At 48.7% G+C, this 24,600-nt stretch overlaps 1 protein-coding gene across 1 annotated transcript in view; it reads right to left on the bottom strand.

Moving 5' to 3' along the window:
• The window catches only part of ZC3H3 (zinc finger CCCH-type containing 3), a 269,239-nt gene extending 255,464 nt beyond the window's left edge, over positions 1–13,775 (bottom strand). Inside the window, exons 1-3 of the mRNA XM_082235559.1 lie at positions 13,631–13,775; positions 10,237–11,632; positions 8,982–9,178 (exon numbers count right to left, since the gene is read on the bottom strand). Of these exons, the coding sequence (XP_082091685.1) occupies positions 8,982–9,178; positions 10,237–11,632; positions 13,631–13,676 (1,639 nt within the window). The 5' untranslated portion in view covers positions 13,677–13,775. The remainder of the gene's footprint in view (positions 1–8,981; positions 9,179–10,236; positions 11,633–13,630) is intronic.
• Positions 13,776–24,600: the final 10,825 nt, after the last annotated feature.

The raw sequence follows: 24,600 nt of genomic DNA, 5'->3' as shown, positions 1-24,600 counted from the left end.
GTATTTGTGTCTTGTTGCTGTTTTTTATATTAAAAAATAGATTCCAGTTATGTTTGCACAGCACTAGAAAGCTTTATGTACAGCAACTGCAATTTTTGGCAGCTGCCAAAAGGGGGGGAGCTGATCTAGCTTTAGCCATGCACAAAAAAATCATATTTACCTATGACTAATTGAACCAGGATGTGAGAGGAGCATCCCACCGAAAATAATGCCCTGCTAACTCAAGCAACATCCACATTTGGTTATTTTAAATTGTTTTCAATGCTGTAGCCTCCCCTGGGACCTTAGGGTGAAGGGCAGGTAATAAATAAATTATTATTACCATTATTTATAATAATTGTTATTATGTGCACTGAACTGACACCCTGAGACTTTTGATCCAGCAAATTTTTTCGCAGGCATATTCTCTCTGTCTGCTTCAAGGCAATGGGAATCCTACCAAAAAAAAAGAGCAACACTTCCTTGCTCCACGAAGGCTAGCCATGAAAGTTTGCAGGTGAAAAACCTTTGCAGAATCAGGTCAAGACAACCGGAGGTCAGAAGTGAAATTCTGAAAATGAGGCCAAGTAAACCCCCACCGTGAACATCTTTTAATATACTCAGTATGGAATTGAGACTTGCTTTCCCATTTCTGTTTGAGACCGATTAGCCAGCCACGCACAGGAAAATAACATCTTCGTTTTGCACAGACGCACTCTCAACAGCAAGCTCGGGATTCTCGTTGTTTCAAGATATTATCTCGGCAATCTCAGCGTTTTCACTCCCTCATCTTCCGTCATTAGAAACTTGAGCATGAAACTGTAATTAACCTAAGCAATCCTCATTTACTGCAGATCTTGAAAGGGGTGGGAGGGGGGAGATACTTGTGAAATTAACAATAGCGTGACACAGGCGGAGCACAATCCGTCGTCTCCTCCGCCAGCCCCACGGAATCGAAGGCACGACATGCAACTTGCAGCTGTGCTCCGGCAAACTTCCACTCTCTGTATCTTGTATGTTCCTGCTGGGTTGCACCTTCATATTTCCCCTTTCCAAAGGACATGTTCCCGCAGCAAAGGAATCGTGGATCTGTCTGATTCCCCAAACACGAGCATTCTGTGCTTATCCGTTTTTTTGGAACTCTTAAGCATCTAATAATCTGCTCCAATAAAGGCTTACACGAATCCCAAATTATGGGCTTCACATGCCCACCCACCCAAATGCCATTTGGCACTTTCAGTTCTGTTGCCTTCACACAGTCTCCCTGAACCTGCAGCTCTCAACTGGGACATCATGAGGCTTTAGTGCAAGGCAGAAAAAAAACTGCATACATGTTGTATCACTGTATTTTTAAGTGAATGTGTACACTTAGCAGAAGGAGAGACACACAACCACCTAGTCTGTCTGTGCAGTCTAAGGGGAGGAACAGAAAAACGTTTAAAATACCGCTGGTTCAGCTGAAATCGGGAGCATTGTTTGTTTGGGATTCTAGCGCACCAAATCGTAGGCATCTGAGTTTGACTGGGAGAGGGAAAGCTCACAGAACCAGTTACCAAAATCGCGACCGCCCTGTCATACGAGTTCCCAATCAGACGGCCCAGTGGCAAGTTGGAAAATAGCCTGGGCTCCTCAAACCTCTGACACAATATCTGGATATTGGATTTAGCAATGTGACTGAGTTAGGAAGCGGGAAAGATGACCTGCAGTCCTCACACAGAGCTACTCGAGATGCGCAGGACGTTAGGAGCATGGAGAGCTGGGAGGGAAAGCCAACTCCCTGCTCCACACGGATCCTTCCATGTGCAAAAGTTATCCATCAAGGCAGAAGCTGGGTATTTTGCAGTTCCCTGGCACCAAGCGCTCTGGAAGCCAAGGAGACTTCTATTGCCTTTTAAATATTACACTATCAACAGCCTGCATCCTTCCACGCATGAACGAAGGCACGTCAGTTGTGCCTTGCGGGGGACATTACAAAGGAGGGACACACAGAAAAACACACGGCTCTTCTGGCACCTTTGTAATATTCTGCAATTCCCCACGGGCAAAGAGAGGCAGGCCACACTGCTGAACAATGCAGTTTTGAATTCAATTAAAGTGATTATCTGTTGTGCCAAATAAATTGTGTACAGCATATATCCTGTAGCACTTTACACCTTCGGGCTCATTATTTCCTAACTGTTTCCTCCTGTTTATGCGCTTTCAAATTAAATCGCTGATAATATGCGCCAAAATAAAAAATGAGCACACCTTGTCCGAAGAAAATTGATTCTCCTTTTCTCCTGAAGCGGGCGATTGCCAGGTTTTATATACTCGGTTCCTGGCGATCATTAGTAATTCAATTTTCTTTTTATTAGCCCCCTTATCTGCTGAGCAATATAGTGGCAGAGCTGACCTCTTTCGCACGGGTAAATGTTTAAAATCTTTTCCCTGATTAATTTTGCCAGTTAAGGAAAAGAGGAGAAATGGCCCGGCTCTTAGCCATCACAATGAATATAGCTTAATGTTGATTGTGATGGAATTTCTAATGCCAAGGAAATTGATTGAACGCAGCAATTATGCCGCAATACTAACTCAAGGGAAATGGGATAGTTTTCTCCTGGCCATAGTCTTTTGGTTATTTAAAACAATCCAATTTGCAAGGATAATTATATATTAGTGTTTTATCTGCCACTTGAAATGAACATGGGAGTTTTGATACTGGCCCAGCATTAGCAGGTTATTGCTGCAAATTACTTGATATCTGCTTTCTTTCACATAAAGAGGAAATTAGGCAATCAATTACCAGAAAAAGGTGGACGAGGGAGAATGCAAGGGGCAAGACTGCCCTCTACAGGTCAGAGGGGAGGAGGCGTCACGTGAGCCCTTGCCGGAATGAGGACGGTCCTGTCCCGGGACTCTGTGGCTGTCAGTCAAAGAGTCTGGACGGGCACCAATCACACAGGGGGGTCACACCCCCACGGGCACCCTCTGGAAAACACCGCAAGCAGCTGCCTGCATGCACAAGCAAGAGGGGCTTTGCTAGCAGGCGACGCTAGAGAGAGGGAAAGCTAGGAGACACAGGCGGCGGCACCGCGCCAAAGTGTTTGCTTTATAAACCCTCAAAAGAATCACTCCCGGGTCTTGTACCGAACACCCAAAGCTCCAGCAGATGTCAGCAGAGTCGACGCGAGCGATCAGAGAAGCAGGGGGAATGTCACAGCATTGATTTTACTGGGGTGAGGAAAGGTTCACAACGCCCGGCCGCTCGAACATGACCCCCCCTCTACGCCACTGCCCACTTGTTTCATTAAGGAACAAGACTCCCCCAGGGGCCCAGACCCTCGGCTGCCAGTGGCAGCGCCCCCTCCCCTCCAGCACCAAGCACCAGGCAGGATGAGGCCCTACATCAGCCGGGCAAGCTGCCCCAATAAATGGTCGGCCTCGAGGTTAGTGTGCCACTCCAGATGTGACTCTCGTGCATACAAACAAGAGTAACGTATAATAATAATAATAATAATAATAATAATAATAATAATAATGAATTTTATTTATACCCCGCCCTCCCCAGCCAAGACCAGGCTCTGGGCGGCTAACACCAAATATAAAAACAATTGATTGAAATACAGCTTAAAAAACAAGATTAAAATACAACATTAAAATGCAGCCTCATTTCAGTGGAAACTCAATCGAAAATTTGGGGGGGGGGATGAAAATGTCAAGTCTTCACCAAGGCCAACTATCCAGACTGGTCCTACATGGGCCAGAAAAAAGCCAGGGAAGTCCCCAAAGAGGAGTTCCAACACAGAAGGAGAAAGAGGGGGAGGGAATCAAATTGATTCCAAGCCAAAGGCCAGGCAGAACAACTCTGTCTTACAGGCCCTGCGGAAAGAAATCAGATCCCGCAGGGCCCTGGTCTCATGAGACAGAGCTTTCCACCAGGCCGGAGCCAGTGTTGAAAAGGCCCTGGCTCTGGCTAATCTGACTTCCTTAGGGCCCAGTACCTCTAGGGTGTTGCTATTTATGGACCTTAAGGTTCTCCGTAGGGCATACCGGGAGAGGCATAAAAGTGTCTTATAAGGATGTTGTATCTTGAGCATAGGTTTCCAGGCAATTTCAGACCTCCTTAGAGCACACGCCCCATTTGCAATTTGCAAGCATGAAGAGCAAGATCTCCAATTCGCCGGAGACCTGAACAGTTATCATCAGCCTGACCACAGCACTGAAGGATAATAATCTGTTAAGAATCCACCTCGACAAACCGTTCTGCAACTCCAAGCAGGGGTGGGGAGGTGGGCTTCTGCCCACTCTAAAATAGCAAAATATATTGCTGTTGATAGTCTATCCTGCTATTGGACACCCACCACTTGGCCAACCGCCCGAAAAGACAGAAGGCGATTCACAGAAGCCAGATTATGCCAGCCTCCCACTGCCCCAAAAGTCACACCCAAGTATCTAGACAAGCCCAGATGAAGGCTCAGTGGATTGGTTCACACCGCGTTACACCAGAGGTTTGGGATGGCCTGGACCAGAAGTTGGCTTGCATCCGCGTCCATGAAGACAGTGCGACATGTGAAATGGAGCTCCACTGATCACCCATTTTGCCCAACGGGAAGCAACACACACAGGTTTCGGTTTTGCACACTCTTGAAGCCACCATAAATCCAAATGCTCCCCTTCAACACACTGAACTTATCAACACAAAGGTCTGGCAAACAACTTGCACATACACAGAGGTCACACAACTTTTTGGTTTGTTCCTGTTTCGTCCAAAGCAAAAAACAAAACAAAATTGTGAACGACCAGTTAGGGAAGAAGTCGTGATATTAAACTACAGCTTAAAGTTGGTTTGATATCCTGATTTGTTCCACTGCTGGCAACCAAGGCTTCCTGTTTGGGACCATAAAAAAGAAAACTACGGCGCGATAATAATCTGAGATTAAGTGACTTGCTAGACAAAAACGTCCCCAAGCAACTTGCAAAATATTTATAAGCATAAGCAAAGATACATTCTAATATACCGTATTTTTCCGTCTGTAAGACGCCCCCATATATAAGATGCCCCCTATTTTGGGGAACTCAGATTTAAGAAAATGGGGGAAGACACTATCCGTGTATAAGATGCCCCCTAATTTTGGACATTGTTTTTTAGAGGGGAAACCTAGTCTTATACACAGAAAAATGCAGTAAATACTTTTACAGAAAACACATGCAATTCATTAAAAATCCACAAACCAACACCACTAACCATACAAGCATCAAAAATCTTCACAGGCCCAACTAACATAAAACAACATAGTAATGAGGGGAAAGGTCAGTTTTTACCAGATGCTGAAAATATGTCAATGAAGGACCCAGAAGGAGTTCAGTGGGTAGAGTTTTGTGCAAACGGGGTGACACAACTGAAAAGACTTATCCTCTGAGCCTTCCTCAAAGGAGGATCCTAGAGAATCATAGAATGGTAGAGTTGGAAGGGACCCCAAGGGTCATCTAGTCCAATCCCCTGCAATGCAGGAATCTCAGCTAAAGCTTCCATGACAGATGGCCATCCAAGCTCTGCTTAAAACCTCCAAGGAAAGAGAATCCACAACCTCCTTTCTTGGAGCTTGAAGACATTGGTTCGAGTCCTACCCTCCGGAGCAGGAGAAAGCAAACTTGCTCCATCTTCCATGGAACAGCCCTTTAAATATTTAAGTATCTATCATATCTCCTCTCTTCTGAGCTAAACATACCCAGTTCCTTCAACCGTTCCTCATCAGGCTTGGCTTCTAGACCCTTGATCACCTTGGTTGCCCTCCTCTGCACACCTTCCAGCTTGTCAACATCCTTCTTAGATTGTGGTGCCCAGAACTGGACACAGTATTCCAGGTATGGTCTGACCAAGGCAGACTAGAGTGGTACTATGACTTCCCTTGACCTGGACACTAGACTTATGTTGATGCAGCCTAGAACAGCATTCGCTTTTTTTGCTGCTGCATCACACTGCTGGCTCACGTTAAGCTTGTGTCCCAAGAAGAGTCCCAAGTGTATATCTTTCACTTTCTGATTTGAGTTACTCTTTTTGCAAACAGAGTAGTGACAGGGTTGCATGCACAGGCAAAATTCCCAATCATATATTGGTTTAATAACCCAATATACAAAAACATCGGAATGAGTGCTTCCCACCCTGTGGGTCGTGAAGCCTGTGCAGGTGGGTCATGGATTATAAGCAAACCCCAAAATAATTATTTCTTGCAATTCCTAATGGTTGTGATTAATACCTCTTGCAGATTTTTGTTTCGTTGGCATATTTTAACCTTACATTTCAATCCTTGGGAACTGCTTGTTGGCAGCAGAGAAGAACTAAGGCAGGAGTAGGCAACCTAAGGCCCGGGGGCCAGATCCAATCCAGCCCACAGACGGTCTGGGAATCAGCCTGTTTTTACATGAGTAGAATGTGTCCTTTTATTTAAAATGCATCTCTGGGTTATTTGTGTGGCATAGGAATTCATTCATTCCCCCCCCAAAAAAAATATAGTCCAGACCCACATGGTCTGAGGGACGGTGGACTGGCCCACGGCTGTAAAAGGTTACTGACCCCTAAACTAAGGCATGGGTAGGCAAACTAAGGCCCGGGGGCCGGATCCAGCCCAATCACCTTCTAAATCTGGCCTGTGGACGGTCCGGGAATCAGCATGTTTTTACATGAGTAGAATGTGTGCTTTTACAGTGGTGCCCCAGAAGACGAATGCCTCGCAAGACAAAAAACTCGCAAGACGAAAGGGTTTTTCGGTTTTGCGTTGCTTTGCTAGACGAATTTCCCTATGGGCTTGCTTCGCAAGACGAAAACGTCTTGCGCTTTTTTCTTAAAGCCGCTTGAAGAGGCGCAGTTGCGACGGACCGTGCTTCGCAAGACGAAAAACATCGCAAGACAAAAAGACTCACGGAACGAATTATTTTCGTCTTGCGAGGCACCACTGTATTTAAAATGCATCTCTGGGTTATTTGTGGGGCATAGGAATTCGTTCATTTCCCCCCAAAAAAATATAGTCCGGCCCACCACAAGGTCTGAAGGACAGTGGACTGGGCTTCTGCTGAAAAAGTTTGCTGACCCCTGAACTAAGGTCTGAAATTCATGTGAAATTCATGTAGATTTGGACTTGTGGATTGCCATACCCAGAAAGTTGGGAGCCACTGGTCTGAATGAAGCCAGCAGCTCATCGAGTTAGGGAGCATTCAGGACCGATTCCAACATTCTTTGTAACAGCCGGATCCTATATGAGCCTGCTCAGAAGTAAGTCCTGCTGAGTTCAATTTGACTGACTCACAGGTGTTTAGAACTGCTGCCCAAAAAGTCAGAAGTCACACATGTCCACATGTCAAAGACTCAAAAGTATGGAGGAAAAGAATGTGGGAAGTTTATTCTTGAAAAGAAGTCACACATAATAGTTACCGGTGCAGCAACCTCTTTTCAGAACTGTGAAACTGCCAGAAGATTACAAGTGTTCCGTACTTGGCCAACCCTCAGGAAACAGCTACAAAAACCACCCAGCTGCCAAGAAATTCCAGGATGACACTTCCCAAAATACTCCCTGGTTAAGAGTCTGCCTCTTTAGTGTACTTAATTGCTGATAAATCAACATGTATACAGGTGGAGTGACAGCAGCGAGAAAATGAACGACAAAGTGTGATGCGCTACAAAATGCAGTCGATTCTTCCTAAAAGCTAGCTTTTCAACTACTAGCTTTTTAAAATTTTCTTAACACATTAAAGAGTGCATAACTACCTCGAATTGCTCAGGGATGTTAGGCTTGGCTTTACAACATTTACTTAGATTAATTCCATACGAAGAACTGAGCATCCTGGAGACACCTGAACAATTTCTAGAACCCTTTAACATGCAAACAAGGCGCTCTGGCATTTGTGTGCAACGCTTTGGCGTTTTTTAATCTAAAAAACAATAATGCCCCACCTTCACCAGACTTTTTATAAATAAGCATACATGATTACTTCACATCAACCTGGCACTCGAGGTGCTGACTGGGCCCAGAGGGACTTCCTAACCCAAAGCACTACCAGGGAGCACGAGGCTGTTTTTTCATTACATTATCCTGCCCACACCATCTAGGAAGTTCACAAATAAGTAAAATGCAATCTAGCCCCATTCCCTCCCAAGGCACCCCAATCTCCAGCCGGTATTAGAAACTGAGATATGTAAGTTGGAGCCAAATGGCTCTTTAAACCAGGACCACAGTCGCTAAAACGAAATCTTTAGCTGCCATTTTGGGGGCAGTCGGCTCAAAGGTCGTGCCAAAGGCACAGAATGCTCAAAGAAATGGAGCAAGTTACGGTTCAGTTGGGCTGGAAAAGCAAGTGGGTGGCTTACGCTGTCGGCTTTCCAGGAAAAAAACTCACACAGAGGCCATGGCCAAGGGCCAAGCCACGTGAAGAAGAAGAAGAGGAGGAGGAGGAGGAGTAGTTTGGATTTGATATCCCGCTTTATCACTACCCGAAGGAGTCTCAAAGCGGCTAACATTCTCCTTTCCCTTCCTCCTCCACAACAAACACTCTGTGAGGTGAGTGGGGCTGAGAGACTTCAGAGAAGTGTGACTAGCCCAAGGCATAGCTGTCAACTTTTCCCTTTTCTTGCGAGGAATCCTATTTGGAATAAGGGAATTTCCCTTAAAAAATGGGAAACGTTGACAGCTATGGCCCAAGGTCACCCAGCAGCTGCATGTGGAGGAGCAGAGACGCGAACCCGGTTCACCAGATTACATGTCTACCGCTCTTAACCACTACACCACACATAATATACGTAAACACACGTGACCAATATGTGCAACCACAATCCAGTTTTTAAATCTTTGTTAGGGAAAGGAGTCTTGCAGCCAGGTCTCCAAATCTTCCAGCAGAGTTGGCCAAAGCAAGACAGAGAATCTCAACCAACACCATGCTTCTCTGAACCAGACCAACAGAAGTTCCCAGGACAAGGCGCTGGTGTATTAAAAAGCACAACAGTAAACCAAGAAACAGAAGCTTGTTCTTACCTTCTTTGGCCAAAAGGTGGGTCCGGGATGCCGGCAGCCGGCGCAGCCTGTGCTTGCCAATCTGCACCAGACCTTTGGATCCAGCTTTCCGGGCAGTGGGCGATCCCCTTCCCCGAGGGGAGTTCCTTTTCCTGAGACAATAGCGGCTTCTCAGAAGCACAGTAGGGAAGGACGGGCTCCTCTTATCAGTCGGGGAGCTGGAAGGACAACAGAAGCAGTCACCATGGTGTAGTCCTCAAGCACATCACACTCCAACCATGAGCAGATTCATAGGGCAGTCTCACATGGGGAGAGGGAGCTCTCAGCCCAAACCCCTTTTATGGGATCAGGGCTCCAGGCAGCTGCAGGAATGATTCAACCCAGCAGCCTCATAGAGAAAGGTGACTCAAATACACTCACAGATGAATGGAGCTTCATCCACCGATAGCTCCACCTTCCAAGTCCATCTTACAAAAAGCAAATCCAATGAAAGTTATATGTTCTGCATATTCATACTGCTCAGTAGTATAGTGTATAGTATAGTATAGTATAGTATAGTATAGTATAGTATAGTATAGTATAGTATAGTATAGTAGTATAGAATCGATGCTTTTGAATTCTGGTGCTGGAGGAGACTCTTGAGAGTCCCATGGACTGCAAGAAGATCAAACCTATCCATTCTGAAAGAAATCAGCCCTGAGTGCTCACTGGAAGGACAGATCCTGAAGCTGAGGTGCCAAGACTTTGGCCACCTCAGGAGAAGAGAAGACTCCCTGGAAAAGACCCTGATGTTGGGAAAGATGGAGGGCACAAGGAGAAGGGGACAACGTAGGACGAGATGGTTGGACAGTGTTCGTGAAGCTACCAGCATGAGTTTGACCAAACTGCAGGAGGCAGTGGAAGACAGGAGTGCCTGGCGTGCTCCCTGACAGAGCTCATTCCACACTTTGCAATGCAAAAACACATGTTTTCATGTACCCCAGCAGCTGCATTGGAATGGTAAGCCTTACTATAGAGCAGGCACGTTCAACTCCCAAGAGACTGCAATCTACTCACATTATAAAAATACTGGCTGTGATCTACCCATTGTTACTGACAGGTAAAGCTGTTGAGCTTTTTTGGTGGGGTGGGGGAGATCGCTAAGCATCACACAATCGACTGTGATCTACCATAGATATCCTTCGATCCACCGGTAGATCACGATCCACCTGTTGTTGGACATGCCTACTCCAGGTGAAAGTCTTGGGAATTTCTCCCAACGCAACCAATAACTTACCAGGCGTTTCCCTTCCTCTTGATGATTTTGGTCCGGCTCTTCAGTTTGTAACTAAAAACCCCACTACTCCCAGAGGGTGATCTGGGGCTGCCGTGACCAAGAGGCCCACGTCTCACAGTCTGAAGGGAAGCGCCAGCTCCCACAGAAGGAGAAACGCCAAGCCCAACACATTCCTTACGCCGCCACGTGAACGCAGAGGTGGATGGAGACGGAGACAGCGGGAGACTGGAGGCCTTCCACTTGTACAGGCTGGAAGAAATCCCCAGCTTGGACTGCGGGTTGGATTTCTTTGGCTTTGCTCCCAATTCCCCCTTCGGGAGTAACTTGGGACCTCTCTCTGCACCCACAGCAAACTTGCGTGCATTTTCAGAGGCTCTGGGAGCAGCCCATTTTTTCACAGTACGGGGGGATTTGCTCGGATTCGCCACCCAGGTGTAGTTGTTCCTCCTGAACTTTGGAGACTTGATGGAGGCCGGCGAGGTAGGAACTCCATGGAGAGCAGGTGCTGAATGTTTGTCCTTGGAGAGGCTCGTCCCAACAGCTGAAGGAACTTCCCAAGTTGAAGCAGCAGCAGACTTCTCAGCAAGCCTCAGCGCGCTGGGCTTCTCCGTCACTGCAGGCGTTTGCTGCGAACTACGCAGGGCTGTAACCTCTGGTGCTGACTTCTTCCTCACCAACAGACCACTCGCTTTATGATCAGGCAATGTCAGGGGCTGCTGCTGAGGCTCAGATTTCAACGTAACGGCGCTCTCACTCATAGTCCTGCACAAGTCCGGGGCCGATTCCGATGCAACCTGAACAGAAGGCCCCTTCCAACACTCGGCAGGCATGTCAACTTTCTCCTTAGCAAAGGCCTTGCAATGCAGCGAGTGAGGCAAGGTGGAGGCGCTCAGTGCTTTAGTCTTTCTCGAGCCAGCACCCGAAGGCCAAGCAGTCCTGCTCACGCATCCTCTAGACACAGCTGGGCCTTCTGTTGCTTCCGCAGAGCTCAGATGGGATCCTGGGGCGGCAGTGCCGGCCGCTGCCGAGCCAGCCTGCACCCCCACAACGATACTGCCATCTGCACTGAGGCTGACACTTCTTCCCGAGAGCACGGCCTGTGGCTCAGTTGCCTCAGGGCTTGCGTGGCTCAGGCTGGTCCGAGAAGCACTAGCAGAAACGCTGGTTCCAGAACAAAGTGCCGGCCGAGGCGGGACATTGACTAGAGAATATTTCTTTCTCCAGGCATTAGGACCACTCTGGCGAGGCTGAAAATCTCTCTGGGTTTGCTGGGAATATCTAGCAGAGAAAGCAGTACTGCTAAAGGCAGGCGGCCTGGGATTCTGCCACTGAGGTGCTGGGGCAGGTGGGGCAATTGGCGTATTCCCATGGATGTTTTTATGGTTGTTGATGAGACCTAGAAGGAGAGAAGGAAAAGATTCCATTAGTTATGCCTTCAAGCATCCCTCCAGCAGTACCTTGAAGGATTTGCAACACAATTTTATTTCCAAACCAAGACATATCCCACATAGATCGGCATCATGCATGTTTCTGCAGGATGTAGCCCTGCCTGTAAGAAGTCATAATCCGTCCCACCCGAACGAACAGAACATATGAAGCCCCATTTGCAATACAAAAAAATCATCTTCAACCAAACCCAAATACATTTAAATCTACCTGCCCCAACCTTGTGCTGGTTAACCATAACCATAACCTCCAAAATCTAGCCCAAAAAGAGAGAGGGAAGAACCGCCCTGGTGCATGTGCAGCAGCACAACCGGATGCCTTCATCTGCCTCAGCTGCAACAAAACATGTCTCTCCCCTATCAGTCTCTACAGCTACAGCTGGCGCTATAACTCTCCAACTGTCTGACTTCAGCCCCAAGGGCTCTCTCCTCCACCGTCTCCCGAGAAAGACGGATGCCAACCTATATATTTAGTTTTAATTCCATCAATGTCTATTTGTTTTTCAGTTACTGGTTCCCCAACTCCCCCCCCCCCCGCTTTTATGTTTTCAGTGGTTTTTCTTTTTATCTGTAAGCCGCTTGAGTAAATAATAATCACAATATTGTGATTAAAGCTGCCATTAGTGTTGCTATCATATCGAAACATGACATACAGTGGTACCTCGGGTTAAGAACTTAATTCGTTCTGGAGGTCCGTTCTTAACCTGAAACTGTTCTTAACCTGAAGCACCACTTTAGCTAATGGGGCCTCCCGCTGCTGCGCCGCCGGAGCACGATTTCTGTTCTCATCCTGAAGCAAAGTTCTTAACCCGAGGTACTATTTCTGGGTTAGCGGAGTCTGTAGCCTGAAGTGTATGTAACCTGAAGCATAAGTAACCCGAGGTACCACTGTGATACTATTGTTGGAGCAATGATAATAATATCAATGTGTCGTATTGAAGAAGAAGAATGCAATAATAATAATAATAATAGAGTAAGCCCCTTGGGACAAGAGTTGAACTGCCCTGAGACCTCTGGGTATAGGGCGGTATATATATTCAAATAATAATAATAATAATAGAGTAAGCCCCTTGGGACAAGAGTTGAACCGCCCTGAGACCTCTGGGTATAGGGCGGTATATATATTCAAATAATAATAATAATAATAGAGTAAGCCCCTTGGGACAAGAGTTGAACCGCCCTGAGACCTCTGGGTATAGGGCGGTATATATATTCAAATAATAATAATAATAATAGAGTAAGCCCCTTGGGACAAGAGTTGAACCGCCCTGAGACCTCTGGGTATAGGGCGGTATATATATTCAAATAATAATAATAATAATAATAATAGAGTAAGCCCCTTGGGACAAGAGTTGAACCGCCCTGAGACCTCTGGGTATAGGGCGGTATATATATTCAAATAATAATAATAATAATAGAGTAAGCCCCTTGGGACAAGAGTTGAACCGCCCTGAGACCTCTGGGTATAGGGCGGTATATATATTCAAATAATAATAATAATAATAGAGTAAGCCCCTTGGGACAAGAGTTGAACCGCCCTGAGACCTCTGGGTATAGGGCGGTATATATATTCAAATAATAATAATAATAATAATAATAGAGTAAGCCCCTTGGGACAAGAGTTGAACCGCCCTGAGACCTCTGGGTATAGGGCGGTATATATATTCAAATAATAATAATAATAATAGAGTAAGCCCCTTGGGACAAGAGTTGAACCGCCCTGAGACCTCTGGATATAGGGCGGTATATATATTCAATAATAATAATATTGTAAGCCCCTTGGGGCAGGGACCTGAGCTCAAGCCCCGCCTGGGCGAGCGAGTGCCTGCCCGGAAAGGCAGCCAGGGCAGAAGCGCTCCCGCAGGCGGGCAGGCAGGGCCCCCTCCCAGGACCCTCGGCCCCCTCCCCTCAGGCCCAAGGGCCCCCCCCCGGACGCCTGGGTCCCTCACCTTGAAGCAGGCGAATCTGGCGCCTCAGCTGCTCCTTCTCCTCCATCCCCGGCTCTTCCGGCTCTTCCCGCTGCTGCCTCAGCCGGCAATTCCTCGCCTACCTGCCCCGGACGTCACTGCTGCGCGCCGCCTCCAGGCCCACGGGTCCGTCCGCTTCCGTGTACGTCATCTCTCCGCGCGCCCGACGGTTTGCCTTTTTTTCTTCCAGGAGCTATGCGTGCGACGAGACACTTCCGGTTTCCACTCGAGCGCCGCTACGAAATGCGGGGACGCGCAAAAAGCGCGGTGCCGAACGAGACAGGCGATGCTTCTACCCACGCAGGGTACTCGGGATTGGTCGCTGCCGCCACTCACGCACCCATTATCCCCTCCTCAGGCTGTGCCGATTGAGAACCGGAAGTGTCCTTACGCGATTCATTAAACTTTGCGGCGCTCGGGCTTTGGATTTGACTGACCTCTGTGTGGTTTGCGTGGCCCCTGCGGCTGCGCATTCCACGCTTTGCCTAAGGCTCGCAGGCAACTCCTCTTTCCTGGCAGGGTCCTGCTGTCAACGGGGGTCAGCCAGGTGCCTCCAGGGGAACCCACGAGGAGGAGCCGAGCGCAGTTTTTGGGATTCCCAGAAAATAGAATTGTAGAGTTGGAAGGGACCTCCCAGGGTCATCTAGTCCAACCCCCTGCAATGCAGTAAGGCAGAGACTAGCGCTTACTTGTGTGAGTGCCTGGAGGCGGTTGGAGGATGGATGGCGGCTAACAGATTGAGGTTGAATCCTGACAAGACAAAAGTACTGTTCTTGGGGGACAGGATGCGGCTGGTGTGGAGGACTCCCTGGTCCTGAATGGGGTAACTGTGACCCTGAAGGACCAGGTGTGCAGCCTGGGAGTCATATTGGACTGGAGCTGTCCATGGAGGCGCAGGTCAATTCTGTGTCCAGGACAGCTGTTTATCAGCTCCATCTGGTACTCAGGCTGAGACCCTCCCTGCCCGCAGACTGTCTTGCCAGAGTAGTGCATGCTCTAGTTATCTCCCGCTTGGACTACTGCAATGCGCTCAACGTGGGGCTACCTTTGAAGGTGACCCAGAAACTACAACTAATCCAGAATGTGAAGCTAGACTGGGGACTGGGAGTGGCCGCTGAGACCACATAACACCAGTCTTGAAAGACCTACATTGGCTCCCAGTATGTTTCTGAGCACAATTCAAAGTGTTGGTGCTGACCTTTAAAGCCATAAACGGCCTCGGTCCAGTATACCTGAAGGAGCGTCTCCACCTCCATCATCCATCCCGGACACTGAGGTCCAGCACCGAGGGCCTTCTGGTGGTTCCCTCACTGTGAAAAGCCAGGTTATAGGGAACTGGGCAGAGGGCATTCTTGGTAATGGCACCCGCCCTGTGGAACGCCCTCCCACCAGATGTTAAAGAGAAGAACACCTACCAGACTTTCCTAGCTGCTAGGTAGGAGAGCGATAGCCAATATGGGATCACAGAATCGTAGAGTTGGAAGGGACCCTTAGGGTCATCTAGTCCAACCCCCTTGCAATGCAGGAATCTCATCTAAAGCATGCATGGCAGATGGCCAGCCAACCTCTGCTTAAGAACCTCCAAGGAAGGAGACTCCACCACATTCTATCCACGGTCAAACAGCTCTTACTGTCAGAAAGGTTTTCTGTATGTCAGTCAGAATCTCTGTTCTCGTAACTTGAAGTCATCGGTCCAAGTCCTACCCTCCAGAGCTGGAGAAAACAAGCTTGCACCCTCTTCCATGTGCCAGCCCTTGATATATTTAAAGATGGCTATTAAACCACAGAGCTTAGGACTTGCCGATCAGAAGGTTCGCAGTTCGAATCCCCATGACAGGGTGAGCTCCTGTTGCTTGGTCCTTGCTCCTGCCAACCTAGCAGTTCAAAAGCACGTCAAAGTGCAAGTAGATAAATAGGTACCACTCCGGTGGGAAGGTAAACGGCATTTCCGTACGCTGCTCTGGTTCGCCAGAAGCGGCTTAGTCCTGCTGGCCACATGACCCGGAAGCTGTATGCCGGCTCTCTCAGCCAGTAAAGCGAGATGAGCGCCGCAACCCCAGAGTCGTCCATGACTGCACCTAACAGTCAGGGGTCCCTTTACCTTTATCCTATCTCCTGTTGTCTTTGTCCATGGAGTTTTATTGGCAGGGATACTGGAGTGGCTTGCTGGTTCCTGCTCCAGGTTGGACAGTGTTCTCGAGTGCTCACTGGAAGGACAGATCCTGAAGCTGAGGCTCCAAGACTTTGGCCACCTCATGAGAAGAGAAGACTCCCTGGAAAAGACCCTGATGTTGGGAAAGATGGAGGGCACAAGGAGAAGGGGACGACAGAGGAGGAGATGGTTGGACAGTGTTCTCGAAGCTAGCAGCATGAGTTTGACCAAACTGCGGGAGGCAGTGGAAGACAGGAGTGCCTGGCGTGCTCTGGTCCAGGGGTCACGAAGAGCCGGACACGACTAAACGACTAAACAACAACAACATCTCCTCTCAGTCTCCTCTTTTCCACGCTAAACATATGCAGAACCTTCAACCGTTCCTCATCAGGCTTGGTTTGATCCGAGTTGGAAACACTGTGGAGACACAGACTTGCTTACTCTGTGCTGGAACCAAAGCTGTTCCTAATGGAGAAGTGAGATCTGCTGGGGTGCGAATGCCGTGAAACCCCCACCCAGCCACCTTATGCTTGGGTTGTATACGTGTGCAAACAAAACCATATACCCAAAGACACCACAATCCTCTCCGCTGACCTTCGATTAAGTGCTTGGTAGCCCTGGATTCTTTTACTGCTCTGATATTGGGGTGACGTGTAACCATTTTTTAAAAAAAAGAACATTCTCCTTCCATCATTTCATCCTTAACTAGCACCCCCTGAGAAGCATTCATCTCCATCTTTGGGTTTGTGTTAAAACTCCATACCTTCCAAAGATTTCACTGACACCTGCTGCCACTCATGACGCCCCTTGTTTTGTGAGTCTACCTGGGGGGGGGGAGCGCTTTTCAAAAAAGCAAGCGGTGTCTTTTGACACTGCGTTGGCAGGAGGGCCTGCGTGCGAGAACATACCCTAAGGAAGGTGGCATGCTTAAGGAAAATTAAATTGCCTAATTCAGCTTGCAAATAAGCAGGGCGTTTATCCTCCTAATGAGTCCAGCCTCGCCCAGAACGATGAATCTTGCAACAAGCATGCGCTAGGACCCAATTAGCTGGCTCACACATCTGAAATCAGAGCCTCATCAGTCGAGGTTCAGGCTGTGGGAGTCTCTCGGTGGCTTATGAGAAATTTGCTGAGAAAAGCAAAAGAAATAAAGAAATAAAAAAAAATACTCAAGTTGGCGAAAAGCTGAGCCAGCAGGTTGTGGAGACCTGAGAGGGGAGGGAGTGGTGGCGGTTAGAGAAGATGGTTTGGCACCAGGCAGGCAGCTGCAAGCAGAATCCTGGTCTGTTTGTTTGTTTTGAAGGATATTTGGGAGGGGTTTTGTGGGGGAAAATACCTCGAATCCCAGAGATACCCAGACAGGTGTTCTGCTCATGTGAGTGTCCGGAGGCAGTTAGAGGATGGATGGCGGCTAACAGATTGAGGTTGAATCCTGACAAGACAGAAGTACTGTTTTGGGGGGACAGGAGGCGGGCAGGTGTGGAGGACTCCCTGGTCCTGAACGCGGTAACTGTGCCCCCTGAAGGACCAGGTGCGCAGCCTGGGAGTCATTCTGGACTCACAGCTGTCGATGGAGGCGCAGGTTAATTCTGTGTCCAGGACAGCTGTTTACCAGCTACTTCTGGTACGCAGGCTGAGACCCTCCCTGCCCACAGACTGTCTCGCCAGAGTGGTGCATCTTCCGCTTGGACTACTGCAATGCGCTCTACATGGGGCTACCTTTGAAGGTGACCCGGAAACTACAACTAATCCAGAATGCGGCAGCTAGACTGGTGACTGGGAGTGGCCGCCGAGACCACATAACACATAACTTGAAAGACCTACACTGGCTCCCAGTAGGTTTCAGAGCACAATTCAAAGTGTTAGTGCTGACCTTTAAAGCCCTAAATGGTCTCGGTCCAGTAGACCTGAAGGAGCGTCTCCACCCCCATCATTCTTCCCGGACACTGAGGTCCAGTGCCGAGGGCCTTCTGGTGGTTCCCTCCCTGCGAGGTTACAGGGAACCAGGCAGAGGGCCTTCTTGGTGGTGGCACCCGCCCTGTGGAATGCCCTCCCACCAGATGTCAAAGAGAAGAACAACTATCTTACTTTTAGAAGACATCTGAAGGCAGCCCTCTTTAGGGAAGGTTTTAATGTTTAACAGACTACTGTATTTTAATACTTTGTTGGAAGCCGCCCAGAGTGGCTGGGGAAACCCAGCCAGATGGGCGGGGTGTAAATAAAAAATCTATTCTATTCTATTCTCCTAGTGCCTCTCTGCGGGAGCCTTTGGACTGAATCTTGAATTGCCCTTTGTGAGAGTCCGTCTAGGTCAGGACGGCCCAAGACATTTGGGCACTTTCATACCCTCCAACATTTCTCCAGTGAAAATGTGGGCATCCTGTTCTCCATCAGGAAGCTTTGATCTCCCACACTCCTAGAAGTCATGTACACATCCACATCTGTCGCCTTGAGCCATTGACAACCTCTCATCCTGACCTACCACGAAGGATTGTTGTGAAGAAAAAATGTGCAGGGGAAGGAATCATTTAAGGAATACTAACAATTAGGGTTGCCCTATTTTGAAGAGCGGAAAAGAGGACACATCTGCCAACCTCTACTTTTAACTATGGGACGCAGGTGGTGCTGTGGGTTAAACCACAGAGCCTAGGACTTGCCGATCAGAAGGTCGGTGGTTCGAATCCCCGCGACGGGGTGAGCTCCCATTGCTCAGTCCCTGCTCCTGCCAACCTAGCAGTTCAAAAGCACCTCAAAGTGCAAGTAGATAAATAGGTACCACTCTGGCAGGAAGGTCAACAGCGTTTCCGTGCACTGCTCTGGTTCGCCAAAAGCGGCTTAGTCATGCTGGCCACATGACCCGGAAGCTGTATGCCGGGTCCCTCAGCCAATAAAGCTAGATGAGCATCGCAACCCCAGAGTCGGCCACGACTGGACCTAATAGTCAGGGGTCCCTTTACCTTACTTTTAACTATGGGTTGCTGTGACGACTCGACTGGTGTCCTGAGAAAAGAGGATATATGGCAACCCTGATTTTTGCTGTGATCTGCCTTTAGTTTCTGTCTGGGAAAAAGCTGGGATATAATCTGATGATGATGATAGAAATGGTGAGAATAATCAGGAACATACCAGAGAGTAAATCCAATTGAACTCAGTGGGATTTAGTTCTGAGTAAAAATGCAGAGGATAGCACTGTAAGACTGCAGCTTACATGGGAGTAAGCTCCATTGACTGCAGTGGGGCTTACCCCTGAGTAGACACTGTGAGGCTCCATTAACAATAAAGGAATAAATCCACACATTTCCTAAGAAATGGCTGTCTGCTGTAGCATTGCAATTAAATAGTTTAAAGTTGGTGACATTTTACTCCAAAATTATAGAAAGGTCTTCGTACGCCAGATCCACCATTTCCTTCATTGGGTGCTAAGTATTTTATTGTCAGTATAAACAGGAACTCTGTTTTTGTTCCTGGACACACATCACTTTTAATTGCTCTCCAAGATGTAGAGGGGAGGGAAAAGGAAAAGCAGGACATTTCCAGAATCAAATCATAAACTGGGATGGCTTCTGTAATTCCAGGACTGTCCCTAGAAAATAGGGACACCTGGAGAGTATGCAGCTGAGGCAGACCCCAAAATGGTGCCCCCCTCCCCGCCAGGGAAGAAGGGGGAGGGAGGATTTTACATCAGGAGCAAGGAGGTGAAATAAAAAATTTAAGGTTTTATATATATATTCATAAATGTACCAACCAAGCGCATACATAGATGTGTGGACCACATGTCTGGAGCAGCACAGGAGGACAGCCCTGAAACCATTTTCACTTCCAAACTGACCAAATGTTTTCTCTGCAAGGTCAAAGGAAAATGGAAAAGCCTCCCCATTGTCTTTTCCTTCACAAATCCTGTCTTAAGGGTCTGTGTATGAATAGGGTGAGCCTGTGACCTGGCTCAGGAACTAAGTATTTGTCATTACAACAGACTGGCCAGGCTCCCCAGGCAATCCAATCAAGTGACCATTAACAGGTAATCTGCCAGACAGGAGGTAAACAATGCACTCAGATTTCTGTTGTAGACCGCCTTTTCTGTGATGTAGGTATGATGTGTCTGGGAGGTGGTCTTGAGCTACACCCCTTCTGTGATGTAGGTATGATGTTTCTGGGGGTGGTCTTGAACTCCAGGGCGGGCAATTTAAAATGTCTATATAAGGGTGGGCACACCTGGGTTCTGGGTCCTCCTCTTTCTCCTGCGTGTGAAGGGGGCACCCTGTTGCAAAAGATGAATAAAGATCAGGCTCACTAGCTGCTTTGCTTCTCAGTATTCTCTGGTTGGCCTCTTATTTTCTCTGACCGATGGAGAACCTGCAAAGGACTCTATAAGGGCTCTTGTGTCCCCCATAAGGGAATAAGGGCAGATATATGTTTAATACAGGGGGAAGAAAGATTGGCATCGGGATCTGCTGCCCTGGTGGATCTTGCCGTCTGAGGCAGCTGCCTCACCTTGTCTCCTGGGTGAGCTGGCCCTGGTCTGTGTGCAGGCGGAAAAGGACTAGTTCAGAGGGCAAGAAGCCCTGGGCCCCGGGCTAAATGTGGACTCCAGGCCTCTCTGCTTGGCCCCTGGGACTCTTAGGAGCACAGCCACCCTTTTGCTGAGCCACATCCCTATTGGAAAAAGCATGTCTTGGGGGGCTACAAATTGCAGATCCTCGCCTGGGCACAGCTGGCAGCCTGGGGCACAAAGGAAGTTCCAGTTGCTGCCCCTGCTGCCCTCGTCATCCATGGGTCTTCACTTGCCCAGCCACCAACTATCACCCTAGTCTGCCTCACAGAGCTGTTGTGGATGAAATGGGCAGTATGGTGTAGTGGTTAAGAGCAGTGGACTCGTAATCTGGGTAACCGGGTTCGCATCTCCGCTCCTCCACATGCAGCTGCTGGGTGACCTTGGGCCAGTCACACTTCTGTGAAGTCTCCCAGCCCCACTCACCTCACAGAGTGTTTGTTGTGGGGGAGGAAGGGAAAGGAGATTGTGAGCCGCTTTGAGACTCCTTCGGGTAGTGATAAAGCGGGATAACAAATCCAAACTCTTCTTCTCTTCTTATGGGGACCACCTGCCCTCAGCTCCTTAGAGCAGTGTTTCCCAACCTTTTTTGGGCAAAGGCACACTTGTTTCATGAAAAAAATCTCGAGGCACACCACCATTAGAAAATGTTTAAAAAATTAACTCTGTGCCTATATTGACTATATATAAAGTAACTCTCTTTAATAGGAATCAAATAAACACAAAGAAAGTATTTTATAATTACTTTATTATGAAATAGTAAGTAAACAGAAATATGAAAAATTATAAAATACTTTATTCAGTGCGCAACCTGGGCCTGTTTGGCTGAACACAAAGCTGATATTCTGGCTGGAATCGAAGAAAGACACACACGTAGCTCTTCATCAACAGCTCCCAGTCTCTCTCTGTATTTAGTTTTTATAGCAAATGAAGGAAGAGTGAGCAGGCTGGGGAGGGTTAAGTAAGGGCTGAAAGTGCCTAGATGAAGTGGGGGAAGCTAGAGAGGAGGTACATTCTGACGTTTGAGGATAGACTAGGTTCTTTATGTGAATGATAGGTGAGTTATTTGACAGATCGAACTGAGAGCAAGTTGTGGCTTGTGTAGCTGGGGTGGACATGAATGTTTGGGGTGCAAACCCCAGGCCGGCCAGGTCCGAGGGGGGGCAGGGAGAGACGGGCCTGCCTGCCTCTGCCTGCGCTGTGGTGTGTTTTGCCCCGACGGACCGACCTGCCAGCTGTCTCCGCAGTAGCAGCGCGGACTGGAGCTCCGTCATTCTCCCCGCCGGTGCCCGGGGAGGGGAGTGTGGGGCGGCCGCTGTGGAAGCGACGGCGTGCTCCTCCTCCTCCTCCTCCACTTGCCGGGCTAGAGCCAGCCGGCTAGCGCTCGCCCCTCCTTGCTCGAGCCGACCCCGCCGCCGGGGGCCTTCCCGTCCTCTCAGCGGCGCCGCCTCGCGTCCCTCGTCCGGGGGTTGGGAGGGGGCTGGGGGGAGGAAGGGGGCGAGGGGGAGCAGCCGCCGCCGCTCCTGAGGAGATTCTGAGGCGGTGGCGGGCGACGCGTGGCGGAAGAGGAGGGGTCCCGCCAGCCCCGCGTTTCTCTCTCTCTCCCTCACGGAAACCTTCCCCTCAGCTTCTGCCGCTTTTTCTCTTCTTTCCCTCTTCCTTTTTTTTTTTTTTTAAATGAAAAATCTTTCCTTTCTCTCTTTTCCAGCCCCCCCTCCCCTCTTCACGGAATTTCGCTGCACTCGGGCGCCGCGGCGCGCAGGCGCACTGCTCGCTCCTCTTTCCGCGCAGGCGCCTTCTCTCGCTCTTTCGCCTCCTTTTCTTTCTCTCTCGATGGTCCGCCTACAAAGGAGCGAGGGAGGCGCACGCCATGTTTGGATTTGCATCCAGCAGGAGATGCCGCCGCCGCCCCGCCTCTCGCCGCCCGACTCGCCCGCCTCCCTCCCTCCCACGGCACACCAGGCAACGTCTCACGGCACACTAGTGTGCCGCGGAACACCGGTTGGGAAACACTGCCTTAGAGGGCTGATACGGAGACTGAAATATACTCGGAGTCGAGTGTGGATTTCATGCTCTTTATTCATCTCAGAGTAGTGAGGAATGGAAGTGCCCCCAAAATGTCTGCTTTATATACATTATTTACACAATGGGCCCCACATGATTGGCTAATTCTGGGATTCTCCTGCAGGCCAATCAGGTTGCAGATTCACTTCTACCCGGAGTTGGATTGGGTGCCTCCTGCGGACCAATCAGAGCTGCATTCTGGATCCTATTTTTCTAGGACCAATCAGACTGCTGCATTTTGGATCCTATTCAACTCAGTACATAACAGAGACAAAGGTAATAAATATATGAATATCACCAATATTCATTGCCTTGTTGGCCTGGTGATTTTTTGCAGGGCCATCCTGGTGGAATAATAATAATAATAATAATAATAATAATAATAATAATAATAAGTCACCCATCTGACTGGGTTGCCCCAGCCACTCTGGGTGGCTTTCAATAAACTGAAACCTCAAACACAGCAAAACATCGCACATTTAAAACTTCCCTCTACAAGGCTTCTAAAAGTCAGGTAGTTGTTGCGATCTTCCAGATAACACTCTCTACCAGTAAAACTTTTCCAGAAAAGTTAACAGCTTGGGGGCGGGTGGAAAAATTCTCTGTTTTTAGAAAAGGGAGAGAGAGAGAGAGAGAGAGAGAGAGAGAGAGATGGTTCCCAAGGGCAAATGAAGTTTGAAATTGAATTTTTTGCTGATGCCAGTGTTCGCAGAGGAGCCTGTGCCCAAGGGAAGGAGCATCACTTGGCTTACAAGGTGGGGGCTCCTTTTCCAGGGGAAGCTGCCGCCTGCAGTCCCAAAGGAAGGGCTCCTTTCATTTGTCAAATGTGCATCACATTTTCCAGGTGGGATTATCATTTGGGGAAGGAGAGCAGGGACAGCAGGTTCCTGCGCAAAGGAGAGTTAGTGGGTTGCTGCCAGGCTAGAATCTCTGGCACTCTGTGGAAAATGCGCTGGAGACCTCCACGTCTTCACGACTGCTGGGCTGAAAAGAGAGCATGCTGCTCTCTTCTTGCCCCCCCCCCACACATCCTGGAAAGTCGCAGCTGCCAGGACTACCTCTCCTCCATAAAGGTAAAGGTAAAGGGACCCCTGACCATTAGGTCCAGTCGCTCATCTCACTTTATTGGCCGAGGGAGCCGGCATACAGCTTCCGGGTCATGTGGCCAGCATGACTAAGCCGCTTCTGGTGAACCAGAGCAGCGCACGGAAACGCCGTTTACCTTCCTGCCAGAGCGGTACCTATTTATCTACTTGCACTTTGACGTGCTTTTGAACTGCTAGGTTGGCAGGTGCTGGGACCAAGCAACGGGAGCTCATCCCGTTACGGGGATTCGAACCGCCGACCTTCTGATCGGCAAGTCCTAGGCTCTATGGTTTAACCCACAGCGCCACCCACATCCCTCTCCTCCATACCAATTCAAAATCCTTCTTTTGACCTGCAAAGCCTTATAGGCACATAGGAAGCTTCCTTCTACTGTCTCAGACCATGGACCCATCCAGCCTGAGAGCAGTATATAAATATTGATTTTTGGGTTTTTTATTTACATAGTTCAAAATTGTCCACACTGACTGGCAGCGTCTCTCCAAGATTTCAGGCGGGAGTCCCTCCCATCCCTACATGGAGATGCCTGGGGGGATTGCTAGGCAGATGTAAGACTTCCTGCTTGCAAGACACACACACACACACACACACACACCGCTTGCAAAGCAGATGCTCAGAACCCCAATACCTCAAGGGTCGCCTCTCCTCAGAGGAAGTGCCCCACACCCTGCAATCAGCATCTGAGGCCCTTCATGTGCTTCCTCCATGAGAGGTCCAGAGGGAGGCAACATGAGAAAGGGCCTTTTCTGCAGTGGCTCCCCGTTTGTGGAATGCTCTCCCCAAGGAAGCTTACTGGGCGCCATCATGGTATATCTTTAAACACTGGGCAAAAACTGAAATCCTCTTAACAAAAACACTGATATTGCCTTCTGACTGATGATCTCAGGGCTCAGGAAAGAACTCCCCCCCATTTTCTGGTTTGGCTTTGCTGACAGCCAATCTCCTTGTCTTTGTTCCCTGCAAATGGCCCATCCGTCCAGCTTTTAAGAGTCGGACTTCCGGTTTATCTCTCCAAGCTTTGATTCAACTCTAACACTTACTAAACCCAGGAATTATGGGTGTCTTGGCAGCCACAAATCCATA

The sequence above is a fragment of the Podarcis vaucheri genome, assembly GCF_965113315.1.
Source record: "Podarcis vaucheri genome assembly, chromosome: 8".
In the NCBI taxonomy this organism is placed as follows: Eukaryota; Metazoa; Chordata; class Lepidosauria; order Squamata; family Lacertidae; genus Podarcis; species Podarcis vaucheri.
Note: the sequence above shows the minus strand (reverse complement) of the source record. Positions and strands in the feature narration are given on the sequence as shown.